Source organism: Lactuca serriola, chromosome 4 (assembly GCF_051521515.1).
Source record: "Lactuca serriola cultivar US96UC23 chromosome 4, Lser_US96UC23_V15, whole genome shotgun sequence".
Classification (NCBI taxonomy): domain Eukaryota; kingdom Viridiplantae; phylum Streptophyta; class Magnoliopsida; order Asterales; family Asteraceae; genus Lactuca; species Lactuca serriola.
The window spans coordinates 216,200,502-216,227,581 of record NC_136411.1 but is presented as its reverse complement, the minus strand read 5'-3'; the positions used below and the strand labels follow the sequence as shown (position 1 = coordinate 216,227,581).

At 33.7% G+C, this 27,080-nt stretch overlaps 2 protein-coding genes across 2 annotated transcripts; one reads left to right on the top strand and one right to left on the bottom strand.

Moving 5' to 3' along the window:
• Positions 1-229: 229 nt before the first annotated feature.
• On the bottom strand, positions 230-4,052 carry LOC145103276 (chaperone protein ClpB1-like). The gene is made up of 3 exons (XM_079040828.1): positions 3,854-4,052; positions 2,206-3,376; positions 230-2,106 (listed from the first exon to the last, which is right to left on the bottom strand). The coding sequence occupies exons 2-3, from the start codon at positions 3,350-3,352 to the stop codon at positions 515-517; spliced, it is 2,739 nt and encodes a 912-aa protein (XP_078896954.1). The 5' UTR covers positions 3,353-3,376; positions 3,854-4,052; the 3' UTR covers positions 230-514.
• A 16,860-nt stretch (positions 4,053-20,912) lies between these two features.
• On the top strand, positions 20,913-26,847 carry LOC145100541 (kinesin-like protein KIN-7E). Its single transcript, XM_079037778.1, has 13 exons — positions 20,913-21,278; positions 21,371-21,460; positions 21,555-21,655; positions 21,734-21,847; positions 21,917-21,998; positions 22,082-22,149; positions 22,244-22,309; positions 22,431-22,555; positions 22,880-23,207; positions 23,471-23,575; positions 23,934-24,800; positions 24,926-25,182; positions 26,411-26,847. The coding sequence occupies exons 1-13, from the start codon at positions 21,059-21,061 to the stop codon at positions 26,727-26,729; spliced, it is 2,742 nt and encodes a 913-aa protein (XP_078893904.1). The 5' UTR covers positions 20,913-21,058; the 3' UTR covers positions 26,730-26,847.
• The last annotated feature ends 233 nt before the right edge of the window (positions 26,848-27,080 follow it).

The window sequence follows — 27,080 nt, the reverse complement described above, 5'->3', positions numbered from 1 at the left end:
CTAATTTTCTTTAATAATAATATATAAAAATATATTTTATTAAATACCAACATATCAGCCTCATGCCGCCACTGGTTCCAATAACAATTTGTGGTCCCTTGTCTTATCTACATATAATATGCTACACGGAAAACCCATACATTTGGCTGCATCGGGTTGAGTTGACCCTTCTCGTTCAAGACCAATATACAAAAGTCAAAAACAGTACATAAAATCCAAACACAAGATATAAGTCAAATACTAGTTTATCATTCATATGATTGGGAGGTTTATATACAAAAGATGAGTTTCTTCAATTGACTTCCTAACCCCATCATACACAAATACATTACATCAAAATGGCCTGAATTTTACAAGCACAATGAGCACCTATACTATGCTAATATTGTGGCCATCAAAATGGCTACTTGTGCATTGTAGGCCAACTGATATTCACAATCACAACCATTTCTTCAATCTTCATAGCTTTTTTTACAACGACCTTTCACATCCAAAAATCAAAACACATTAAACCTTACTCATCCATTTCATCATCAACCACCTCCTCAATCTTCATCCTCTTCACAGCCTGTGCAGCTTCGCTACGTGCCCCACTATTTCCATTTGCATTCACAACCTGAATCAACACATCAGATTTCTCCCCTGTTGCAGCATTCACCACTCCACCATTCCTTTCAGCCCTATAACTCAATTCCTCCCCATTCATCTCTGCATCTATGAAAACAGTCGAATTCTCATCTATCTCTTCTCTTATCAGCATCTTAGACAACTCAGTCACCACCCTCCTCTCCAGCCACCTCCTAATCGGCCTTGCTCCATACACCGGATCATAACTCTGATTCAGTATCACATCCAATGCCGCCTCCGTAACACCCAAAGCAACACCCCTCTCCGCTAACCTAACAGCCACATCCTTCAACTGAAGTCTAGCAACTTTCCTCAACTCATCATGAGACAAAGGATCAAAAACCACAATCTCATCAAGTCTGTTTAGAAGCTCCGGTTTAAAATGTTTCCTCACTTCTCCCATCACCATTTCCCGAGCCTTCTCCATTGTTGTTTTCCCTGATAACCCTTTTAGCAAATACTCAGCTCCAAGATTCGAAGTCATGATGATGACTGTGTTTGTGAAGTCAACCGTGCGACCTTGACCATCGGTCAACCTTCCATCATCCAACATTTGAAGAAGCGTATTGAACACCGCTTGATGAGCTTTTTCAACTTCATCAAACAACACAACACTGTAAGGTCTTCTCCTCACAGCTTCGGTCAACTGACCACCTTCTTCATGACCAACATACCCTGGTGGAGCTCCGATCAGCCGTGACACCGAATGCTGCTCCATATACTCCGACATATCGATTCTAATCATCAGCTTCTCATCATCAAACAACTGCTCAGCAAGAGCCTTTGCAAGCTCGGTTTTTCCAACACCTGTGGGACCCAGAAACAGGAAGGACCCGGTCGGCTGTTGAGCCCTCCCGAGCCCGGCTCGTGACCTCAGCACCGCTTCAGCCACCGCGTTCACTGCCTGGTCTTGACCCACGACCCGTTGATGCAACCGATCGGATAATCCGATTAACCGCTCTTTCTCATTGGTTCCGAGTCGAGTCACTGGGATCCCGGTCCATCGACTCACCACCTCAGCTATCTGATCGGGTCCCACTGTTTCTGTCAACATCACATTTTCATCTGTTGTTCCTTCGAGTTTTGCTATTGCGGTTTCCACTTCTTGAACTGCTCCGAATTTCAAGTCTGCTGCTCTTGCTAAATCGTATCTTCTTTCTGCTTCTTGTAGTGCTACTAAAAGCTCTTCTCTTTTCTGTTTTAATCTCCGGATTTCATCGATTCGTTCTTTTTCCTTCTTGTATTTCATCATTAATGGTTGAAGCTTGTCTCTTAAATCATCGAGCTCCTTTTTCACTTCAACAAGACGAGCTTTGCTTGCTTTGTCTTTTTCTTTCTCCAAAGCATGAAGCTCGACTTCTAATTGCATCCTTTTCCTTTCAAGATTGTCTATTTCTTCAGGTTGACTATCAAGTTGTACCCTAACATTTGCACATGCCTCATCCACAAGGTCAATAGCCTTATCAGGTAGGAAACGTGCTGCATTATATAAATTAACAAGCAACATCAGAACCATATATATGATCTAAGAAGAACAAGTTCAAATCAATAAAAACAAATCATGGAATCAATTCATACCAGTTATGTATCGGCTTGAAAGCTGAGCAGCAACAAGAGCTCGATCAAGAATCCTAACACCATGATGACCTTCATATCTCTCTTTCAACCCTCTAAGAATGCTTATGGTGTCAGGAACACTAGGTTCAGCTACCAAAACCTGTTGAAAACGTCTCTCAAAAGCAGCATCTTTTTCTACATATTTCCTGTACTCATCTAAAGTGGTTGCACCAATGCACCTGAGTTGACCCCTTGCAAGCATAGGCTTGAACAGATTTGCAGCATCCATGGATCCTTCTGTACGACCCGCTCCAAGAACCAGGTGGATTTCATCAATGAATAATATCACCTTCCCTTCAGCTTCTTCCACTTCTTTCAAAACTGCTTTCAATCTCTCCTCAAACTCCCCTCTATACTTGGCTCCAGCAATTAAAGCTCCCATATCCAATGCTATGACTCTTACATCAGCAAGATTACTTGGGACATCACCTCTTAGAATCCTTTGAGCTAATCCTTCAACAACAGCAGTTTTTCCCACACCAGGTTCACCAATAAGAACAGGATTGTTCTTAGTTCTTCTTGATAAGATCCTAATCACTCTCCTAATTTCCTCATCTCGCCCAATTACAGGGTCGAGCTTCCCAGCTTGCTCTACAAGATCACGACCATATGTCTTAAGAGCTTGGAAATTAGTATCCCCTGAAGCGCTTTCCACCTTCTTCCCTTCTTTACCCCGAAGCTTTTCTACCTCACTTTTCACCCTCGATGCACCAACTCCAGCTTCTTTTAAAAGTTCTGAAATTTGGGAATCTTCAAGAATCCCCAAAATCAATTGATCCACAGCCAAATGGGTGTCACCACGGGATTTTTGTAAAGACTGTGCACGACGAATTGTCTTGATTAGAGAAGTACTTGCTGGAACTTCATCAGGAGCAGGGGATTGGGAAGGGAGTTTCTTCATGGCTTTATTGAAAACCCTCTCGGCTGAATTAGCTGTTTCTTCACCACCGGCATTGCTTATTGCTTGCCGGAATATGCCATTAGGGTCGGAAATTAAGGCTGCTGCAATGTGTAGTGGTGCGAACTGTGCGTGTCCAGCATTCATTGCGAGTTCATGACCTGAAGCCAATGCTTCATTTGTCTTGTGGGTGAATTTGTCAGGATTCATGTTTGATAATGCCTCTTAAAAAACCTTCAAACGCAATAACAAGATCATCAGTTTGTGTTTAATAAAGAACATCAAAGTAGAAATATTGATCTTTCGGTGTCTAAACTTGAACAAACATAGATAACAAAATTGACGAACCGGACAAAGAGAAAAATCATCTGTTATACTAGAAATTTGCCACCATTTCATTGTTAATAACAGAATATATCTTCCAATTTACCAAATTGATAGGCAGAGTAGAAGAAACATCGTCAATTTCATAACGTAGATTTTGCCCTAAGTCGTTGTTATGGGACTAAAAACATCTAAATCAATGAGTTTCAACTTATAAAAGACATAAGTAACGGTACATGACTAATCGCAGAATAAAAAATTGAGCATGGATTACGATTAAACGAATACAGAGTAAAAATGTTATCATATCAAGCAAATTCGTGCAATACAATACAGATAGAAAAACTCATAACAAAACAGGGGGAGAAGAGAATATCTTATTATTACCTTAAACAGTCCTTCAATAGCGTACGAAATTAATCAGAATCAAACGACTCGAATTAGTGAGTATCAGTGCTCGTTTATGGAGATTTGGTTGTCCGAATTTACTAAGTATTTGAATTTTTTTTTGATAACTGATGAAGAATGACGGTGATAAAACGCTTTATACACATGTGGAAGGACTCGGGAGGCGTCTGGAAGAAACCGGTATAGTCTGGAACTTACCAGAACTTTTCGAGAATTTCCGAATAAAGTGACATTATATGTCGACAAAACTTCAAAAAGGTCCGTGGTTTCATAAAATCTGAAGATTGGTACTAATTTATAAAAATCTTACGACGGATCTGTGGTTTCAAAACTTTTAACATTTGGTTATTTTTGTTAACTCCGTTAGCTTTTGACCGTTAAATGAAGGATATTTCTGTCATTTCACTACCATAGGGGCCATTTATGAAGATTTGCCTTATTTAAAAAAGAGTAAATTACTGAAATCGTCCCTGTGATTTAGTCAAAATTGCACGTTTGGTCCCTAACTTTTTTTTGCACTCGGATCGTCCCTGTGGTTTGATTTTGTTGCGTTTTTCGTCCCTATGGTTTGGTAAAAATTGCATGTTTGGTCCCTAACTTTATGTATGTAAGGGACGAAAAATGCAACAAAATCAAACCACAAGGACGAAAAAACGCAACAAAATCAAACCATAGGGACGATCCGAGTGCAAAAAAAAAGTTAGGGACCAAACGTGCAATTTTGACCAAACCACAGGGACGATTTCAGTAATTTACTCTTTAAAAAATACATATATTTAATATTAAAGGATCTCTTTCTCTAGGGATTAAGAATCAAAGGGAAAAAATCCCAAATATGCACTCTTTTTTCCTTCCGATCAGACACCACCTACCAGTGGTGAAGCACCACCATCGCCACTACAATTTTCAGACCACCAACCACCGCCATTGCTGTTGTCTCTCTCACAATTTTACCCGATATAAGCCTCAACATCATCTGAAAGATGTCGTACTCTTGCAAGATCACCATATTTGACCTAAATTGGTAAGCCCAAATCAACATCTAAAATTGTAACCTAGATTTAAGCTCTACCTATAGTATTTTACCTAAATCGATAGCTTCATCTCCATTTTCGCCTTCCTCTAAAAGCTCTGCATTTGCAAGCTTTGTCAACACAAGCTCACCCATCTAAAACTCATGAAATCGGTTATGACTCCATCAATTCCATCAAGAACCAACAACAAACTCTAAGGCTTGATTTATTTCACCAGGTTGGGATCTTCCTCCATCGATTTCAATAGGAACCAATCGTTTGATTTTGATGGCACTGTTGTGGTAACCGACAAGAAGAGGTATCTAAAAGGAGGAGGCGATCGTCGGCGTTCAGATATTGGCCAAAGCTTAGTGTTTACCGGAGCTCATAAAGAGCTAGAAGAGGAGTTCATAAATGAAATCGATGAAGCTGGTGATGGTAGAGAGAAGCGACTACGTAGAGAAAAATCGATGGTGTAGAGGGAAATCGAGGGGAGAAGGAGTACAGACAAGAGAGAGGTGACATAGGTAGAGGAAATGAAGATCCATGGATTATTCAGTGGGTTCTGGTCATGTTTCTAATCAGTGGTGGCTTCGATGATACTGAGTTGAGGTCTAAATTCAGAGCTATGGCTCCGACAGTGGGATCGATTGCAAATATGGTTATGGGAGGTGGTTCATGGTGAAAGTCGGGTGAATAACAAGATATGGATCTTGTTTGATACCTATCTTATCTTTTTCTTGTTGTATATAAGCTTTAGAGTAAAGAAATGGTGGTCCAGATGGTTTAGCTTCTTTTCAAATGAGAGAGAGAGAGAGAGAGAGTGAAAGAGAGAGAGAGACCCTTTATATTAAATAATTATTTTTTTAAATAACGCAAAACTTCATAAATGATCCCTATGAAAATAAAATGACAGAAATACCCTTCACTTAACGGCCAAATTGTAACGGAGTTAACGAAAAAGACATTTGTTAAAAGTTTTGAAACCATAGGGACGATCCATGAGGTTTTTGTAAATTAGGAACTAAACTTCATATTTTCGAAAACCACAAGGACCATTTTTGAAGTTTTGTCTTATATGTTTTTCATTTATCTTACATACTTATAAAAGATGCATTTTTTCTTGCATCATATTAATTTGAAACCTCCAAAACATTTTTCTTTGAACCTCATGCATTTGAAACTCCAAAGACTATTCAACTTATATAATTTAATTTATGATTAATTGAAATGGTATGATTTGTAACTTCCAAAACTCTTCAAATCATGCTATTTAATTGATGGATTAAATGAAATATTTAGCCTATATAAGAACATTGTAGCTTGCATATTGCATGTATGTCAACACAAAATGATAGATTATATTGGTAGAGCTTGAAGAGTTATACGATTTGTTCCATCGATGTAAGAGAACAATTGCAACTTTTCTAAATGTAAATGTAAATTTGGTGCATGTAAAGTTTTATATATTAACCAAGCTTCAAATTTGGGTTTGTGTATAAAGGTATACTGACAATTTTTTTTTAATTTTATGTGTTATGGATCTTTTTATAATCATAAGATGATGAAGTGAGACTAATAATTGCTTCTCATGAGCTTTTGGTAAATCAATCTTTAAGCTATTTATCATTTAGAGCAATTAACTTTGTTAACATGTATGTATCTTTATGTCGTCTTTCTCTTTTATGTTAAGACAATCTATTTTTCTGTCCAAGAGAACATTATTCAACATGTATTTTATGTTATTAGTTATGTACTATGTTAGTTTCTATCGTTTATTTTGGTGTAAATAACATTGATGGAACTTTTGATAAAAGGAGTTTACACTTATTATCCCAAAATGTTGGTGATAGTGATAAATTAGAACGAATGATTTTAAATATGATATGGATTTATTGTTGAAAACCAAAGATTATTTGTGTGTTATAAAAATACTTTCATTATGTTCTCAAAAAATTTATATGTATGTATCCATTTTTTAAATGTTTTTTATAGTAATAAAAATAAGTACTCTATTATATCTTATTACATTAGTCAATTTTTTTTCCTATTCATTCTTCACCTTAAAGTTAAAGTAAAACTAAATAGAATATTAATACTTTGATAAGAAAATATTAATACTTTTATATTCCTTCATTAATAGCATTTATAATATTTATAAATTTCTAATAATTTTTTGCATTCTCTTATTATATATGTAGTTATATTAGTATATTTTTCTTACAAAAAGTCGTCATTTGGTTAAAGATATTGTAATTCAAATGTTTTCATATAGTTGAAGCATTCATGATCCAAATATGATGATTTGAAGAAATGAGTTATGTCGCATCGATGGTAATTGTAATATGATTTTTTTTTCTTTGAAACAACACAAATGAGGCTTTTCTATTCTTTCTTTCTATTCAGTTTCTCATTTGATCTTTATATGTGATTTGTGCGTATTACTCAATCTTGAATGTGACTCTCCAAACATCAATGCTTTACTTGAAATATCTTTTTGATTCTTCTTTTTTAAGAAAAACATTTTGATTGCAGGTTAATGAAGAATTCTCATCAAGTTTCTATGGTTGAATGGTATTAAATGAAGAAATAAGATTCAAAAAATGGATAAAGGTTTTTTATTTGAGCAAAATAGACGAATGTTAGTTTTTTCTTTTGATTTAAATGTATATTTATGTAACATTTTTATTTATATATTCAACAACCCAACGTTCTTAATTATTTGATTGTAGTTTTTCTATTTTGATTATGTTTATTTTCTATTATTTTTTTGTTCGATTATTCTACACAACATATTTACAAGACAATATTTAAAAGATAGCATAATTTTTGACATTTGATATGTAATTATGAAGAATTATCATGATATGTTTTTTATATGAAAGTAATTTATCCATAATACTACGACAACAATTACATATGACATTTATGAAAATATATATTATATGTGATTTGTTTAACATATATGTATTCATACATATATATTGTGACATCCCCAAAATCACGGCCAGAAAAGACCGGTTTGTTTATGCTTTGTTTAAAAAGCAGAGTTACATTTTAAATGAAAGTGTTGCGGAATTTGTCCCAAAACAAAAATATGATAAAGATTTATCAAAAGCATTTCCATAGAAATGTATTTCATTAAAAGACTCGGGATGTCATGTTCGTACAGATCAAAAGCATAAACAGTACAATATAAGCCTTACTACATTATTTCATATCTACAGGCCTATATCCGTAATCCCTCGTCCAAAACATCACACCTATGCTCATGCGCCACTACCTGTAATACATAAAACTGAGTGGGTCAGGCTTGGGAGCCTGGTGAGCACATAGGGTTTTCAACCCACAATAAATAAGTTTATTAATTTCATCGATCAACAATAACCCGATTACCCGTTCCCGTTATCCTCACTTTACGTCCCTAAACACCTATCATAAGGGACCTAGCCTAAGGATCATCATCGGGACGGACACTACTGCTAAGGGGATTCCTCAGCAATAAATGTCCTAAAGGCAACCATGTGGGGGATGGAGTACACCGGTGAACATATCGTTCACAAACACCTACAGGTTGCGAGCCTGCTAGTGTTCCACTGGACTGTCTAGAAGAGTCCGTGGTCGTCATCCATACTCCGCTAGATGACAGAATCAACAACATCAACATCGAGGCCTCTCATCATTTTATCACACATCACCTATTGCATCTACCCATGTTTTACCCCAACATTTTCGTAGATATAAAATACATATACAGTTTAAATCATTGAAAACATGTATAACAACGTTCATCTAGCATAGATAGCAAGTATTCAGATAATATGCACACATAGCACGTAATTTATATAAAATACTTCATATCTATGTGTAAGTTGAAAGTAACTATGCACTCACTTGTTAAGGTGATGATTCCAAAATCGGGCAGCGCTTGCTTCTAACGATTCTATTTTCCTTCGACGAAACCTAGCATTATTATCGCTAAATTTTAGTCTAATATTTACCGTGACCAACTATTAGTCTTAGTATTATTATTATTATATAAGCGTTAAACAATATTTTCCAACCACTATGTACAGACAGAGGCCAGACATAAAACACCGAAGGGCAGGACCATTTTGGCATATAGCACTTCTGAAATCCAACAACCCTATGCGGCCCTTTAAACCAGATTCCCCGTACCGCGAGTAGTTAAAAAAAAATATTATAACGACACTTATATAAGTTATAATAATAGCTCAAATAATTATTATAAGTTCATAATAACAATACTAATTTTAAATATAAGCTATATTAAAATAAGGTAAGCATAACTTACTTACAAGGGGGTTTTAGCTAGGAGTCGGGCTCTGCAGGGGCAGAACTTCGTCGCTGAATCTTTCTAAGAAAGATTCGTGCAGCGCTTCAGCGCTCACCTTACTATACTAAACTACAGAAAGAAAAGTCGAATCACGAGGGACCGAAATGCTCGGGGGATAAGGAGAGAAAGACTCTTGAATCAAGAGATGGTGCAAGAAATATGAGAGCCCAAGGCTCTTATTTATACTAATTGAATTTTCAAAAACTACCCTCCATAATTACTTAATGACCTTTTAGTTATATAAACAACTAAACACCCCTCTATAATACTATTATAAATGGATTTAATGATATTTGTACTAAACTAATGTCGAAAGAACTCAACATTAGTCTTATAATGACCGCATCGTCGATACCTTTCTAATGATATATACATATGTATATATATGTGTACGTATACATGATTTATACTTTATTTTAATACGTAAATATGCTATTATAATTTGTAACCCGTTCATACGAACTCCGTTTTTGATGTTCTTTATATCCACGCGTAGGTGAAGACGTACTCTACAACTTTCGTTTAGACTCCGTCGGCTAATTTTGACTTTATTTTTAAAGTTATATTTTTAACAAGCCGGGATAGGATTGGTCTGTTTAAAATCTCATAACTTCTTCATACGAAGTCAGATTTGGGCGTTCTTTTTATCGATGTTCTTAGTTTAACATATTCTACGACTTTCGTTTAGATCACTAAGACTAAATCTCGCTCTATCGTAAATTCACTATTCACGCTTCCCGGTATCGTGTCGGTTCTGTCGTGAAACTTCGACGGGTCATAACTTCTTCGTTATAACTCGGATTTCGGCGTTCCTTATATGCACGGAAACCTTGAGACATATTCTACAACTTTATGTAGAGATATCGGGATTATCTCACACTTTAATTTTGACGCTCATTTTTATTCTTTATTAATTATACATTTATAATTAAATAATAAACACATATAATTCACATAATACTCAAATATTTCATCTTTATTACTTCAAAAAGAGTTACAAGAGTTGACCTAGACTATTACATTGACAAAAATGCTTAGCCCTGAAACCCGGACGTTACATATATATATATATATATATATATATATATATATATATATATGTATGTATGTATGTATGTATGTGTGTGTGTGTTGTAAATTTATAATTAAATATCTTTATGTTTAATAATTGAAGGGATTAAAAGATGCATCAAAACCAATTATTTAGAAGAATATAATAATAATAATAATAAATACACATTTTTAAGTACCGCATTAATTTGAAACTTACACTACAACTCAAGAGTTTTCTAATTTAAGTATATTTATTAGTTACAACCGAAGAGTTTTTAACTTATGATTATTAATTAGTAATCACTAATAACTTTTTATTTTTCTTTCTTTCTTATATAAGGTTATAAAGTTTTGCTCATTAAAAACATTAATGTATTTGAAGAGATTAGTGATTTAAATATGAAGAGTTAATATAAATGTTCTAATAGATGTTTTAGTGTTTTTATGTTATTAAAAGTTGTAGTGTTTATTTTTCATATTTTTTATTATTCGTTATATATATATATATATATATATATATATATATATATATATATATATATATATATATCTTAATAAAAATGTTATAATAGATGTTTTTGTATTTTTATGTTGCTAAAAGTTGTAGTTCATATTTTTTTTCATACATTTTGTTACTCATTATATATAAATTATCACACGTTTGATATATAATTTACATAATTTTAAACGGTTTATAAAATTATCAAATAATTATATATATCACAATGACCTGAAATAATTAAAACTATAATGTTTAATGAAACTAATATGTTAACTATATGTTTGCTTTTTTACTAGCATTTTGTTTCAAAGAAGAAATATTATATAATAATTTGGTAAAAATTATTATTTTAGCTATATAATTGTATTATCGCGCAACGCGCGGGTATTCGTCTAGTTTAATATTAAAAATAAATAAATAAAAAAAAAAGAGAGAGAAATTGTATTGCATTTTATTTTTTATTTTAAGTTTTTGATATTTATTTATTTATGAGTAAATTATGGTCCTCGTGGTATTGTGTTATTTGAGAGTTTTTGATATTTTTTATTTTTAAGTTTTTGATATTTATTTATTTTTTATTTTAAGTTTTTGATATTTATTTATTTGTGAGTAAATTTAGTCTTTAACTCAAGTTTTCATATGTAGAGTTGTTAAATGTCAAATTTGATACATTTTATGTACCTAAAATCTGTTTTTGTTGCATCATTGGTTCCTAACGAAACTAAAAAGACTAATATGTCATTTAGTCTTTTACTTGAGTTTTTATATTCTTTATTTTTTAATATAATTAAAAAAAAAATGGTTTCACTTATACTCTACTCATCCCTTTTATCCCTACCCACCCCTATTTGTTTTCTTTCTAGCAACATATTCTTATTCTTTTACCACCGCCACCCTCTTCTCAATCTAAGATGAACATCTTTTCTTGTCGGAGAAACCACAGACCGCACCAGTGGCTTCATCGTACAACCCATCAACGTCTCTCTCATCAAAGTTTCCTCCATGTTAATACTTATCATCAAATCTTCTCTACATTCAATAACCTTAATCATACCACCAAACCCACTATCACCGGAAACCTCCCTAAAACTGCCACCACTACCTTCGGCTCCTAGAGTGTATACCACCGCCCCATCCTAAATGTGACACTACTACCTTCGACTCTTTATATCGACTTAGATCTCTACAACTGACATTTCGATATTGCAGGGGGTTGGGGTGTTTACCAGAGTTAAGATATATAGAGAAATGAGATAAGAGAAGCTTGACGGTGATGTGTTAACTAGAGTTGAGAAAGAGAGAGGAGGGAGTTCTTGGTTCCCTAAAAACATACAAGGCAACGAAGGTGATTTGAGAGTTGTTTCCTTCTTTGTTGAGCTAAGAGATACTAACTAAGTTTAGAGAAAAAAAAAAAGAATGTATCGTAAGAATAAGTAGGTTGGGTGGGTGTATCCGAGTTTGGATCTGATTTGATGTTGCAGGTTTGTTGGTGAGTTTTTCTGGCCAGACTAGTCGTTGGGGGAACAAAGGATGTGGGGTCATAATCGATGTAGATTGGGGAAATGTTTTTTTAATTTATTAATATATAAACCATAATTTAATTATAAAAGAAATTAATAAGGACACAATAGTCCTTTAGGTCAGGGACTAAACGTGCAACAATTTTGATATTTAAGGAGTAAAAATGTAAAATCTGACTTTGGGACTAAGCATGCAACAACACAATACCACAAGGACCATTTGCGTAATCTACTCTTTGTTTATTAATAGAAAATGAATTAAAGAATTTTTTTTTTAATTAGGATAAGTCCATAATAGCTTTTTTTAGTTTTTTTTCTCATAAAATAGCCACAAAACGGAAAATACCCATAATAGCTATAATTTTCGTATGCCATATCTGCAAAAATCGTGCTGGCTTGCAGATTTGAAACAACCGAAAATATGGTCCCAAAAATTTCATTTTTAAAATAGATAGAATAATATTTCCAAGTATCATCCATATATCTCAACAAAACTAATGTATCAAATGTTATAAAAATCAGAGTAAATACCATATGCGGAATCCCAATGGTATGTGCGATGTAGTCAACCCAAGCTCTTCCTCTTGGAACCAGAAGTACCTGAAATATAAACTGAAATCTGTAAGCACAAAACTTAGTGAATTCCCCAAGATAACGCATACCAAACATATCACATAACGAGCCCCACCCACACTCGCATAACGCGCCCCGCCCACGCTCGCAATACAGGCCCCGCCCAAAAAAACATGCATATACAAGTATCACACAAACAACAAGTATATCAACATAATCAATCAAGGGTCGGCCTTGGTGCCTTAGACCCGCTAAACCCGGTTATGAAACTCACCTCGAAAAGTTGATTGAAACGAATAATCCCTGGCTGCTGGCCATACAGCTCCCCGAGCTATCAATTGCCACATAAAACGAATTGGGATCTACATTATAACCAACAATCTCTACTTAGGGTAAAAAGACCATTTTACCCCTACTCTAGCTTGGCCCAAGAATGAAGCCCATATCCACAATCCATCGAGGCCCAAAATATGACCTAATTCCCAACTCCTTCACATGGGCCTTAGCCCAAGGCCCAATAACATACTTGGCACAAAAACTACCAAAGTCAGATGGCCCAACTAACCCTAAACTTCCAAGCCCAAACTGAAAGTCCATTAACGAAAAGTCATCAAACTGAGTACGCCGGGTGTACACAGCTGCTACGCTAAGCGTATTGCATCGAGGGCTTGTACGTTGCACGTACAGGCTTATACACCCAGCATCCTTAATCAATTCAGCCAACTTCGAGATTAAGCTCCTAATCTGTTAAGACTTTGCTCCAAAATGCAGATCTGACCCCTCTAAGCTAAAATGTCACGTAAAGTTGCTAACTTTACGTCAATGTATGACCATAAGAAGATCAAAAAGGACCTAATGAATGGCTTAATGGATGCATGAAGCCTCTAACTCCATAAAGTTGGCACCTTTATGCCAAAGGAGTCCATGAAGACCTTGGATCTGAAAGAATAAGACTTTCGAACGTCCTAATCCCAACATCCATCCAAACCATCGCTAAAAACATAACTATTAAACCAAAAAAGGAGATCTAAACATTTAGCAATCAAGATAAGAACTTGATACCTCATGTCACACCCCCGAACCAGACGGCGGAAACGTCCGAGGGCTCTTGTGACTTAAATTGAATACCGTCACAATGAATATACATGAAGCATAACATAAATCATCATAGTGCATTGAAATAATACAACCGATATTGTTTACATCCGGTACATAGTTTTAGTCATTACAACTTCATAACAAAAATTGTCTGGTGGATATCATAAGCAGACACCCTAACATTACTTGGTACTTATTCTTCGGTTTACCTGCCACCTGAGAATACAAGTCATTTTTTGAAAAACGTCAACATATGAAATGTTGGTGAGTTCATAAGCAATGTTGTGATAAAATGATTTAGAGTAGTTTGTAAAACCCAGAAAATCCGATATTTTCTGAAAAGATTATTGTAAAAAAAAAGTGTGAAGATCCGTAAATATATGCTCGTTGATTGTTCAAAACATGTATAATTGTTGAACTTTTGTATAGATCGCGCAAGTGAAAATGTTGAATTTCCCAGGAAAACCCGATGTTTTCCCAATACATAAAATACAATGACTTCTCTATTGTTATACCGATACGTCGAATGATTTTGATTACCCGGGTGACATTGGATTAATTGGGGTTTGTGAGTTGTTATAATCACGCATTAAAGAAAATGACTAGTTTATAACTACAGATTACGAACGATCCTTAAAGGCGTCGGCCGTTACTACTCACTTAATCCACCCACCATGATTACTCTTGTTTAACGCCCTGAATCTGTTTACTTTGATTTCTCATAAGCCCAACAACCGAGGAGAAAGGAGAGTACGAAGCCCCGTTATTTCCATGAGTTATTTAAGGCTATCGGGAATGCAAAAGACACGTTGGCCCAACTCACATTTGACTTCTTGACCTTACTAGCAGTACTAATGGGCCAATAGGACCCGACAACACATTAGAGCCAGCGAAAGTCCTTTTACATGAAATCGGGTCATGAGAGGCCCAATAACACATAAGCACATTCCCTTTGGGCCCAAAGATCATGTTAATGGGCTAGCAAGGCCCAACAAGCATGATTTGAAACTTTCAAGCCCAAAGTTTATAAGTTAGCTTATCATAGTTATCGCGTGTCTAACGAATGGCTTTTGTTTGACGATTTTGTTTTATTATTGATTCGAGACCGAATCAATTCGTCCTGTAACGATATTTGTTATTGGGAGCGTAATTGTTTTCCGTTTCGTCGGTAGCCGTGGATCTTGTATTTTGTATTAATGAATTTAATTTGTTAGAAAATGGAATTTGACCTTTTCACCACCTTTCTTTCATAAAATAACGCTTTTGGTCCTCTCATATAAAAGAATTTCATTTTTAGTCTTTAAAACCCTTTTCTTGACACTTTTGTATTATTTATTTGAAGAAAACACGATTTTTAACCCAAAACTTATTTTGTTGAAAACTTCAGCCCCTTCAAAATAGTGTTTCACGGTTAGGAACTCATTTTCAAAACTTTTACAGTTTTGACCCAAAATCTAAAAAGTTTACATTTTTGGTCCTTTTTGATAGTGAAAAGCATTTTTGACCCTTATAAACATTTTGTTATGCTAGTTACGCCCTGTTTTACATAAAGTTACATTTTCAGCCCCTCAAACTTATCATTTTCGCATTTTGAGGTTTATTGGGCCGAGAAGCCCATAATTAGCCCATTAGGCTAAAATTTTACATTTTAAGTCCCTTGAAATTCCTAATGTTCAGAAAAATATTTATAGAAACTGTTTTGACCCTTTTAACCTTCAAGAAACCGTGACTTGTTGATCTTTACCCCAAGTTTGTATTTTTGACAATTTAAGCCCAAAAATGGGTTTTATGTTAAAATTTGTTCATCATGACCTTATAAGCTATTGTTCTTGACTTGTTTAGTGTAAGATAGATTAAGTTATGTTTGTTTCCTTTCTCATGTCTTAGATCTCGGGTTTACACCCTTTTTGGTAACATATTCATCACAATACACATGAAACCACACACATACATGCATCAAATCACACATAGCATACATATACACATATATCTACATATTTTTCTTGTATTCTCCCCCATAAAACTCATGAAAACCGAAAAGAAAGGGGTATGAAGCTCACCTTGAATGTGGTTTCAGTTTTTGAAGGAAAAGATGAAGAAGAATTCGATCCTAGCAACCTTTCTTGGAGGATGTCGAACTTAGATGTTTCTAAGGTGCAAGATCACAAGTGTTGTATGAGATAAGGAAGATTGTTGGGAAAATGAAGAAGATATGTTATGAATCAAACAGATAACTTATTAAAGATGTGAACTACTTGATGAAAACCTCTTGAATCACAAGCAAAACTCGAGATTTTTGGATGAAGAGGAAGAGGTGTGTATTAAGTGATTTAGAGAGAATTTTTGTGAGGTGTGTGTGTTTTTTTTGTGTCTTAGGCCAAGAGCAAAAGAGAGAGGAGAGGAGAGAGTGAGATTGCATGGAAATATGAGAAGTGCATGGATGTTTGAAGTGTAATGCTTAGTTATCCCACATACAAAAATGATGTGGCATGCAAAAAGTCAACTCTGCCTTTCTTTTGGGCTTGGGCCGAGAATGGAGGGGGAAAAGGAAAGAATTTGGGCCCTTAAATGCTTAATCCCAAATTATAGATAATTTAGATAACTTTTAGCCCGAAGTAAATCAAGAAATGATTTTTATAACCTATTAGGGCTAAATTAGGTTAGTTATGGTCCAATAAGGTCCATTTAGGTATTTTATTTCATTCTAGGCCCAACATGGCCCAAAATGTTAAAATAAATGAAAGTGGGTCCAATTAGAGCCCTTTTAAGAGTTCTAAGCCCAAGATAGTCAAATTGGAAGCTTATTGGTCCATTGGGCCCAATAAGGAAATCCTAGTCCAAAATGGACTTAAAAAAGGATTTCTAGGGTTCTCCAATTCTTTGTTGACTATTTGAACGTTTGTATGAAGTGTTTGATTGAAGTTTTGTTGTTATTGAATAAGCATCCTACATGCTTTCACATTATTGGTTCACATTTGTTATCATTGTTAAATGTTTACAAGGCATCGAATTTCCTAGTTGTGACACCTCAAACTTCTTGCAAAACAGGTAGAGTTTATGGATCCAAGACCTCCTCTTCAGGCTAAGCAACTTCTAGCTTCTTCAAATCCTTCAAAATTCATAAAGATGAACACCAAAAGATTTCCAAAAGCTCACACACTCAACAATGGAATATAGGACTCGATTTTAGGGTTTTTGGACATAAGAGGCTAATAAGGAGGCTAACAAATGGGACATAATGACATTATATATGGCTTGCACCCTAAAATTAGGGTTTTTGGGATCTGACAATGTACGTTGCGTGTACCACTTCGTACGCTAAGCGTACATGCATGCCTCCACGGTTCTTAATGATTCACTTACGCCCAACATACTACCCCAACAAGCCCATTCATGGAAGCCCGAGTCTTTTAAGCCCAACAACAACTTTCATGATTAAACCAATAAATAAATTATTAAATAAATAATTAATACCTTGGAATCATCGGGCGTACAAGATTTTTTTTATTTTTTTTTATTTCCATACTAAGGAAAATGTAAATGGCATGCAAATTTTTTTTCTTTCTTTATTATTTTTTTTAGATTTTTACAGACTACCATTATAATTAGGAGAACCCAAATGATATAATACGTTGATAGATGACCCTTGTTACAAAGAACATAATGCAAAAAAATGAACTCAAACGAGTTTTTCATTGACATATTACACTCCAAATTTGAATGTAATGAAGTCATATTTTTTAGCTTCAAAGTAGGGTATCTAGTGGAAAATATGAAAAAAAAACCCTGAACTTTTTATCCTTTATAAATTCTACATACTAACTTCATTTGAGTTGAATTTTTTTTCATTGTGGTATTTGTAATAAGGTTCGTCTGTAAACATATTACATTTCCAGTTTGGAGATTGAAAATTCATAAATTTTAGCACAAAAGTAGGTTATTCGATGAAAATTATGAAAAAAAAACACTTCATAATTTTTGCATACAAACTTCATAACAATCATCACTCTGTTTAAACTTTCATAACTGTAAAGGTAACCTGCAAAATTTTCGAAAAGAAAAGAAAAAAAAAACCTGTAGGCCACCTGGATTTTTATTTTTGCCGGTGTGAACATACGAAATTTTTAAAAAAAAATCGAAGGCCACCCAGATTTTTGCTAATCTTGACATACGAAAAGCTCAAAAACAAAAATCACAAAGCAACACGATTTTCGTAGATGTGACATGCGAAATTGTTGCTATTTCAGTCATTTTTTCATTTTCTTAGCTATTTTGTAGATAAAAAAGCTATTACAATCATATTCTCATTTTTAAATAAATGGGTCCCAACACCCTACAAACACTCCTCTTCTCCTTTCCTATATTCATCCTCTTTCTTCACGACTGGGTGCGGGTATGAACCCAATTCTTTTTGTAGCAGGCAATTTTGTTTTGAGAAAATGACTATAAAAGAACTTTTTACAACAAAAGTGAAAATTTACCAGTAGCCTTAATTTTTGCAAATGACCATATGCTAAAAGTGAAGTCATTTGCAAAAACATTTTTTTTAAAAACATGTATTGTCTTGTCATTTTGACTGCAAAAATCATAGATTATACTGTGAAAATTAGAGTCACCATTGCAAAAATCCATACATTTTAAATGATGATACCTTATAAAAGATTGTTTTGTAAAAAAAGTTATCAAACCTATTAGCTGATTTTTGAGAAAAAAAAATTATATACGCTTTTTCTTTTGGTTTCCCTATCCATTTTATCCACCTCACCCTTTCTTCTCTTCTGATATAATATAAGTTTAAACGATTCAAATGCATATTTTATTATTGTTGGTGTTGGTTGTTCATAGCAGTTAGAGAATAAAAAATTAATATTCGTTAGACTATCTTTTCATCTCCTTTGTTAATTAATTAACTATATGCATTTTTTGCAAACATGTTTCTCAACCGAAGGGTATGGGAGGGAAGCTTCCCTCACTTTTTGTGGGCCATACCATCATTTTCCTCATTTTTTTCCCTCACCTAAAACCCAAGGAATGGATGAGAAGGGTTTTCCTTACTTTTTTATTAAATAAAATTACTTTTTTTTTTATGATTTATAATTTTTAAATTAATACTAAACATAAATTTTAATTAAAAATAAAAATCATTTCATTAATTAAAATAAAAATTACATTAAACCTAATATTTAAATAAGTAGAAAATTAAAAGTATAGGGTCTATTTTGTAATTTTCAAAAACTATTTTTGTGAAGAGAATTCAAAGCTAGGTGTATTAGACCAAAACATAGGGGGCCAAACATGCCATTTCCAGAAACTTTCATCTTCTTCCCCGTTAAAACCTGCAACTCAGGAAAAAAAAAAAAAAATTGCAGCCACTCACAAGAAGAGTGAGAGTGCGGCAACTCCTCCCCCACCTCCTCCCCGCACCGGCGGTGCGGTGTTCCTCCAAACGGGAATGAGTCCCGCACACTGTTCCCACTCCACTCCGTCCGGCCTCATGGGCAACACTTTATGTGTGTTCTTGATATTAATATTTATGTATGCTATTTGTGTTTTTATGTACGCGTCATGCATGTGTGTTTTTTGGTTTGTTAGTTCTGTAGGTAAATGTGATCAAATCGAATACGGAAATCAAAGGCCTTAATGAAAAAGTCAAATTACCTTATTACATGGCACAAAAAAGGGTCTTAAAGGTTCCAACTTAAACGGCAGTTGGGGTGAGGGATCAACAATGCAACCAAACTATGAGTTAGGGACTAAGAGTTCAATAAATGAAATGTATGGACTAAAGGCGTTACAAACAGAAAACCAAAGGGACCAAAACAGCAGTTTACTCTAATACGTAATTTTTGTAAAGCTCAAGGAGTGTTGATGCAAATTGATTTCTCAAGCTCGAAAATATCTTCATTTCCAGTTAGTCGTTGAAAATTGGCGGTTTATTTTCAAAGGTCCATAGAAAGTCCAACATACACGGACTAAAATTTTCCAAAATCCTTTGTATTCGTAGATGCTATCGGTATCAACAGACTGCGTTCGAAATTCTCTGATTCATTCATTCGGTTCTACATCCTAATCTGCAGCATTTTCTCTCTCTACGATCACGTCAATGGGGTTGATTTTAATTGGATTTGCAGTTTTGATCGGTTTGAAGATCGCTATAGTCTGCGCGTTATTTGTTCGCTGAGTCGATTATAATGAGGCGAGATATAATGTTCTTGCAGCTTTTTATGTTATATGAATGGAACTAGTTTTCGTAATTGAATTCATGGCTTTGTTTGATAGATTAGTAAGCTTTATCTGAATAGTTTTAAGGTAGATAAATCGATTTTATTGCAAGCGATGGTCAGTATAGGAGGTTTTTTCTTTAAAATTGTTGTTCGATAGATGGAGTTTGAGCCTCGTTGATTTCCAAATTTATGACCCAACTAACGTTCATTGTCGTGGCGATTTTCTGATTCTGGATTCTTCTGCTGATGATTCTAATTTCAATGTCGATGCTTAAAAGTTTTAATTAAGCTAGGGTTTATATGAGAAATCTAACTGCAGCTGTGTTGATCTTTGTGCATTATTGAATCCATTGGAAATTGTGTATTATGATCATATATGAAATGCGATGTTGCATAGTATATGGCTTGAATTTGAATGCCGGATTCGTATTCAAGGTAAGCACTGAATACGCTATTCAGGTTTTTTGTGTTCTGAAACAAATAGCTAAAGCTTGTGTAATTGATCTGCACAAATCTAAAACATGTGGGAGATAGAATCGAAACTAAACAGAAACACTCACAAACATTGGCTACTAAGTCATGAAGCTCCTAAATGTAGAAAGTCTATAAGATTTGTAAATTGTAGCCAATATTATGCAATATTAGATATGTATGTTGATTTTCTTTTTCTGTTCTTTTACAGATGTTGTGGTGAAATGATTTGGGATAAAACCAGAGCCTTCAGGTTCTGCAAATTTTATCACTCTTCATGTCATCAGGAGAAAAAGTGATTGGTTTGTGATCTTTTATCTGGTTCTTTATCCTTTTAATCTTCTTTCACTGCATTTAATCTCATCAAGACAAGATGATGGAGTCAATTTCTGGAGATGAGTATGAATTAGATGATGAACAAGAGTCACCTGCACATGAAGAGAAGATCTTCGTTGCAGTGAGACTTAGGCCTTTAAATGAAAAAGAAATTACAAAAAACGATTTATCCGATTGGGAATGCATAAACAAAACCACTATTGTATACAAGAGCAACCAATCAGATCGACCCATGTACCCAAACGCTTTTACTTTTGGTAATCTATCTTTAAACTATCTGTCTTATAAATTATAATACATTTTCCCCCTTTTTAATTTTAATCCTGATTGATGAATGTTATTGAAATAGACCGAGTATACGGGTTTGATAGTACAACAAAACAACTGTATGATGATGGAGTCAAAGCAATTGCTCTTTTTGTTCTTAATGGCATTAATTGTAAGCATCTTTCTCATGTTATCACATTCTATATCATTATATTTTTATATGATCAATCAACTATTATGTCTTAATTTAATAACTATTACTCCAGCAAGTATATTTGCCTATGGGCAGACAAGCAGTGGGAAGACATACACCATGTCTGGAATTACTGAATTTGCAATAGCAGACATATATGACTACATAAACAGGGTAATTGTTGAAAATTTTTAAAATTTTTTTAAATTCTTAACACCCATTCTCTTCTAAACATGGATTTTTATGTTTCAGCATAATGATAGAGAATTTGTGTTGAAATTTTCCGCCATAGAAATCTACAATGAATGTGTCAAAGATCTTCTCAGTTCAGATGGAACCCAACTTAGACTCCTTGATGACCCAGAGGTTAGAATTGTCATTTCTCCAATTAATCAAAAAGTATTAATTCATTAATCTTTATGGCTTGTTCTTTAGAAAGGGACAGTTGTAGAAAAACTAACAGAAGCTAATTTGAGAGACTGCAACCATTTAAAGGAACTTATCTATGTGTCAGAAGGTAAATACTAAAAATACCATTCATGTTCTTTACTCATTACACAAAAATATGTTTGATAATATAATGGAAGATGTAAAATATAGCTGAGAGACAAATTGGGGAGACTGCATTGAATGAAATGAGTTCAAGATCTCATCAGATTTTACGACTGGTATATATTCTTTTCTTAAAATAACTTTTATAAACATGAATAAGAATACAATTTAGATTAATCTTAATCATTCACAAGATATTAAATCTTTCAGACAGTTGAAAGTTCAGCCCTTGATTATAGAGGAGGTGATAGTGGAAGAACTCTTTCAGCTACTGTGGTATGCAATATGGATGTTTTTTTCCCTTCTAATAACCATTACCTTATATATTTTGTTGATTTTATTTTTATAGATATTAAAATGACCAAAAGATTAAATAAAAAAATGGTTTACAATGCAGAGTTTTGTAGATTTAGCTGGAAGTGAGCGTGCTTCTCAAACATTAGCAGCTGGCACTCGACTCAAAGAAGGCTGTCACATTAATCGCAGTTTGCTAACACTAGGAACTGTTATTCGTAAACTGAGGTCTCCACTTTCTAATTTCTACTTTTATTTTTACTTTTTGGAATTCCTGAAATGACAAAAGGGCCCCTAAGCCATAACAAAGTTGGTCCCACTGGTCTTATGTCAGTCACCTAGTGGTCTGTGTACTTGATTTACATCTCACTTGACATATGGGCCATCTAGGGTTTGTTTGAAAAATAATCTTTTTGTAGAAATGACACAATTACTCCAAAGGGTGTAGCATAGTAGGGGTCTTTCTCACATGATGGACTTGGTGTAGGACAGTGTGGGCCAGTTGAGGGGTTGCGTCTGTCTGTTTGACAAGTTTTATGATTTTGGATGCAGTAAAGGAGGAAATGGGCATGTGCCTTATAGAAACTCGAAGCTAACACGCATACTACAAAACTCTCTTGGAGGCAATGCAAGAACTGCAATACTATGCACTGTGTGCCCTGCACATAGTCATGCTGAACAATCAAGAAACACCCTTCTTTTTGGTTCTTGTGCTAAAGATGTTAACACAAATGCACAAGTTAATGTAGTGATGTCAGATAAAGCATTAGTGAAGCAGTTGCAACAAGAATTAGCTAGATTGGAACGTGAGTTAAAAGTTTCTCCTCCTTCGAATGACTCTACATCAATAATTAGAGATCTTGAAATTCAACTTGAAAAGGTAACAAATATGCAAATCACGTCACTCACACTTAGTACATTGGACATTCATGACATCATATGACATCACATAATATAACAATAACAAAGATAATACAGATAATACAAACATTCATGACATGACAGAACAAATAAAACAAATAATACATATAATACAGACATTCATGATATAATATGACATGACAGAACAAATAATACAGATAATACAAACATCTATTTCATGACATGACAAAACAGATAATACAGATGCTTTGTATTATGTAGATGGAGGAAAAGATGGAAGAGCTGACTGAGCAACGTGATCTAGCTGAATCTCGCCTTGAGCATTTAATGCAAGTAAATGGAATAGATCGAAATTCTTTGCCATGGGTATGCTTTGAGTAATCTTTTTCATTTTAGTAAAACAGAAAGATAAAATATGTGTTCAATCACTAAAATTATAAAAAAGAGTCCGGTTGTATTACAAATTTTATGTGAAAATTGCCTTTTTCTACAAAATGAAATCATCATTTAGTTAAAAAAAATGAATATATATTATCGAAATGTTTAAAAGTGGGTACTACTACTTCATAAAGAAATTTCTTCAAAAGAAAAAAACCTTGAAATCTATTTTGCAAAATCGGTATTTTTTTGAAAAAAGTTCAAAAGATGGTGGTTTTGTTAATCTTTTACACTAAAATATATAATATAGTTATTTGTTTTTATTTTAATCCTTCCTATTATGTAGGAGGAGGATAAGGACACGTATGAGGCAGTTCAGCCTCCTAGAGTTGGTGCTTCATTGCGCATACATGGTCAAGAAAGTCAACGCTCTCCTGATGAAAACTCCCCTCGGATATTCTTGAAAGAATATTCCGTACCCGACCCATATCAAGAAACGGATAACATGTATCAAAAAATAAGAATAAATCCAGAAGACATCGAGAAAACATCATTCACATACGATAAAATCAGAATAAATTCAGAAGACGACTTCAATGAAGATCAACATATCGACAACACAGATTACAAATTCAGAATACATCCCGAAAGAGGTTTCAAGGAAGATCAACATTTCGAAAAAACACCATTCATAGAAGATCGAGACTTTGAGGAAATTTCAATCAATGACGATGACGTCACCAATCAAGAAAAGGCAAAAATATCAACCCTACACGATGACGTCACTAGCGATGATGACGTCATCAATACTCAAGAAAGTGAGGACATGAATGAGACAAAATTAGAACAATCTCATTCTCCATGTTCATCTGATTCAGAAGGGGTGATCAATGGTTTCACAAGAAGCAAAAGCTGCAACGAGTTTGCATCATCAGCTCCTCCATCTGATGATGAAATGGTGATTGAGAGTAGAAACAGCAACGAATCTGAAAAGGACTTTTCTGTAATTAAACAAATTATACCAAAATCAAAATCAGAAGCGGATGTTAAAACAATAAACCTGAAAGAAGACACTCATAATCCTCTCACAATCATTGATGAAAAAGAAACAGAAAACAGCATCAAATCATCAAATGAAGGAGATGTTTCCGATCACAATTCTCCTACTGATAAACCAATCAGGAAACTAGAAGATGTATTCAATGATGAAAGGGTATGTATGCATCCATCTTGTTTAATTTAACTTCTATCAAAAATAACCAAAAGAATGAAGCTTGTAAATATCTCATGATTTAAAGAATGAAGTTTTGTTTATATAAATTGTAATGGCATGTGTAGGAGGCTGAGGTAAAAGGTGATGAATCAGGAGAAGTTAATAATGAGGTGATGGCTATAACACCTTATAAAGATTGGTCAATGGTGTTTGAAAAACAAAGAGGGGATATAATTAAACTTTGGGATGAATGCAATACGCCTTTGATTCATAGAACTTATTTTTTCTTGCTATTCAAAGGAGAACAATCTGATTCGGTGTATATGGAGGTGGAGCTTAGAAGACTAGCTTTCCTAAAAAACACGTCTTCTCTTGCCACTAGGTACATTACATATTCTCTATGCAAGAAATAGCAACCTACTTTTGTTTATTCATTTTTATAGCATCTTACTTTCATTTCTTTCTACAACATTGTACTCTAGTTTTTTTTTACTTATTAAGACACTATAGTTTGAATAATCTACCCAATTATAACATTCTTCTTCCAATTGAACTTCTCATTAGTACATCATGCTTTGAAAAATCTACTAAATTACAACAGTGAAAAACGGTCTGTATTTAAATAGGTTAATCTCATAAAAGACCTTATATATATATATATATATATATATATATATATATATATATATATATATATATATATATATATATATATATATATATATATATATATTCTTGATTAAACCTCAATTTTTATTTTTTCTTGAAAAAAACTTTACATTTTTTCCATTTTTTTTTCAAAAAACCCTTTACTTTTTATTTTTTTTTTCCAAAAAGATACTCAACCTTATAATTGTTTCCGGAAAAAACCTCAACGTTTTAAGGTTTTTTTTTCCCCCCGTAAAAACCCTCACATTTTACAAGAAAAAAACTACTAAAAGGGTCATACTGAAAAAAGGCTCAATCTCATAAAAGACCTTATATTGTGTGTTTTTTTTTTCGGATTAAACATCAACTTTATTCTTTTCATGAAAATGACCTTGCATTTTTTCATTTTTTCCTATTTGGACCTTTTAGTCATTTTTCTCCAAAAAAAAAAGTTGTAAAATGTGAGGGTTTTTTCATGAAAAAAAAGTTTGAGGATTTATTTGGAAACATTTAGAAGATCGAAGGGGTTTTTTCCAGGAAAAGAAAAAGACAGTTGAGGGTTTTTCGGAAAAAATGAATATATATATATATATATATATATATATATATATATATATATATATATATATATATAAACACAAAAAAAACACAAAATATAAGTTCTTTTATGAGATTAACCCCCGAAAAAATGGAAAAATGCAAGGTCTTTTTCAAAAAATAAAAATAAAATAAAGTTGAGGTTTAATCCGGAAAGCACACAATACACAAGGTCTTTTATGAGATTTACCCTATTTAAAGACATTGCTATAGTTGGGTAGAAATTAACATTGTTGTAACACAAAAAAATAAAAGTAAAATGCTATAATCAACAAACAAATAAAAGTACGTTGCTATTTCTTCCATTTTATTTCTAGGTTCCCCGTGATACTAAATTGCTAATACTATTATTACAAATTTAACAGTGAAAGGGCTCTTAGTCGTGAAAGAATAATGTTAAGCAAGAAACTCTTAAAAAAGTATTCATCAACGCAAAGAGACCTCATTTTTCGAAAATGGGGGATTCCATTAGACTCAAAACATAGAAGAGTACAATTGTCACGTTTACTATGGTCAAAAACAAACGACATTGATCACATCAAAGAGAGTGCGGATATGGTTGCAAAGTTAGTTGGTATTGTTGAACTAAACCAAACGCCAAAAGAACTTTTTGGGTTAAGCTTTCTTCCTACACCTGACCACATTAAGACCTCCTTTTGGAAAGCTAGCATCTCCTTTACATAGCTATGTTTCATTTTTATATGAAAAACTAAAATTTTTGTTGTAAATAATTACTATAAGATCTTTTCGATCGCGTATAATCTTGTACATTACATATAGATATGTGATTTGAGGTGGAAAATTGAGCCGAAAAGTTTCTTGATTGGACGTTGGTTTTGTAACATATGCAAGTTTCTTAGATTGTGTTTGGTGCAATGTTTGAAAAGCTAGATTTTGTCTGTTCAACTAGCTCTGGTAACTGATAAAATAATAATGTTTGGTAAAAACTATATCATATAGCTAGATGGAAAATATAAAATGAAAATTAGATATATAATTAAAAGCAAACGTTATATTTTATGAAACACTATTAAA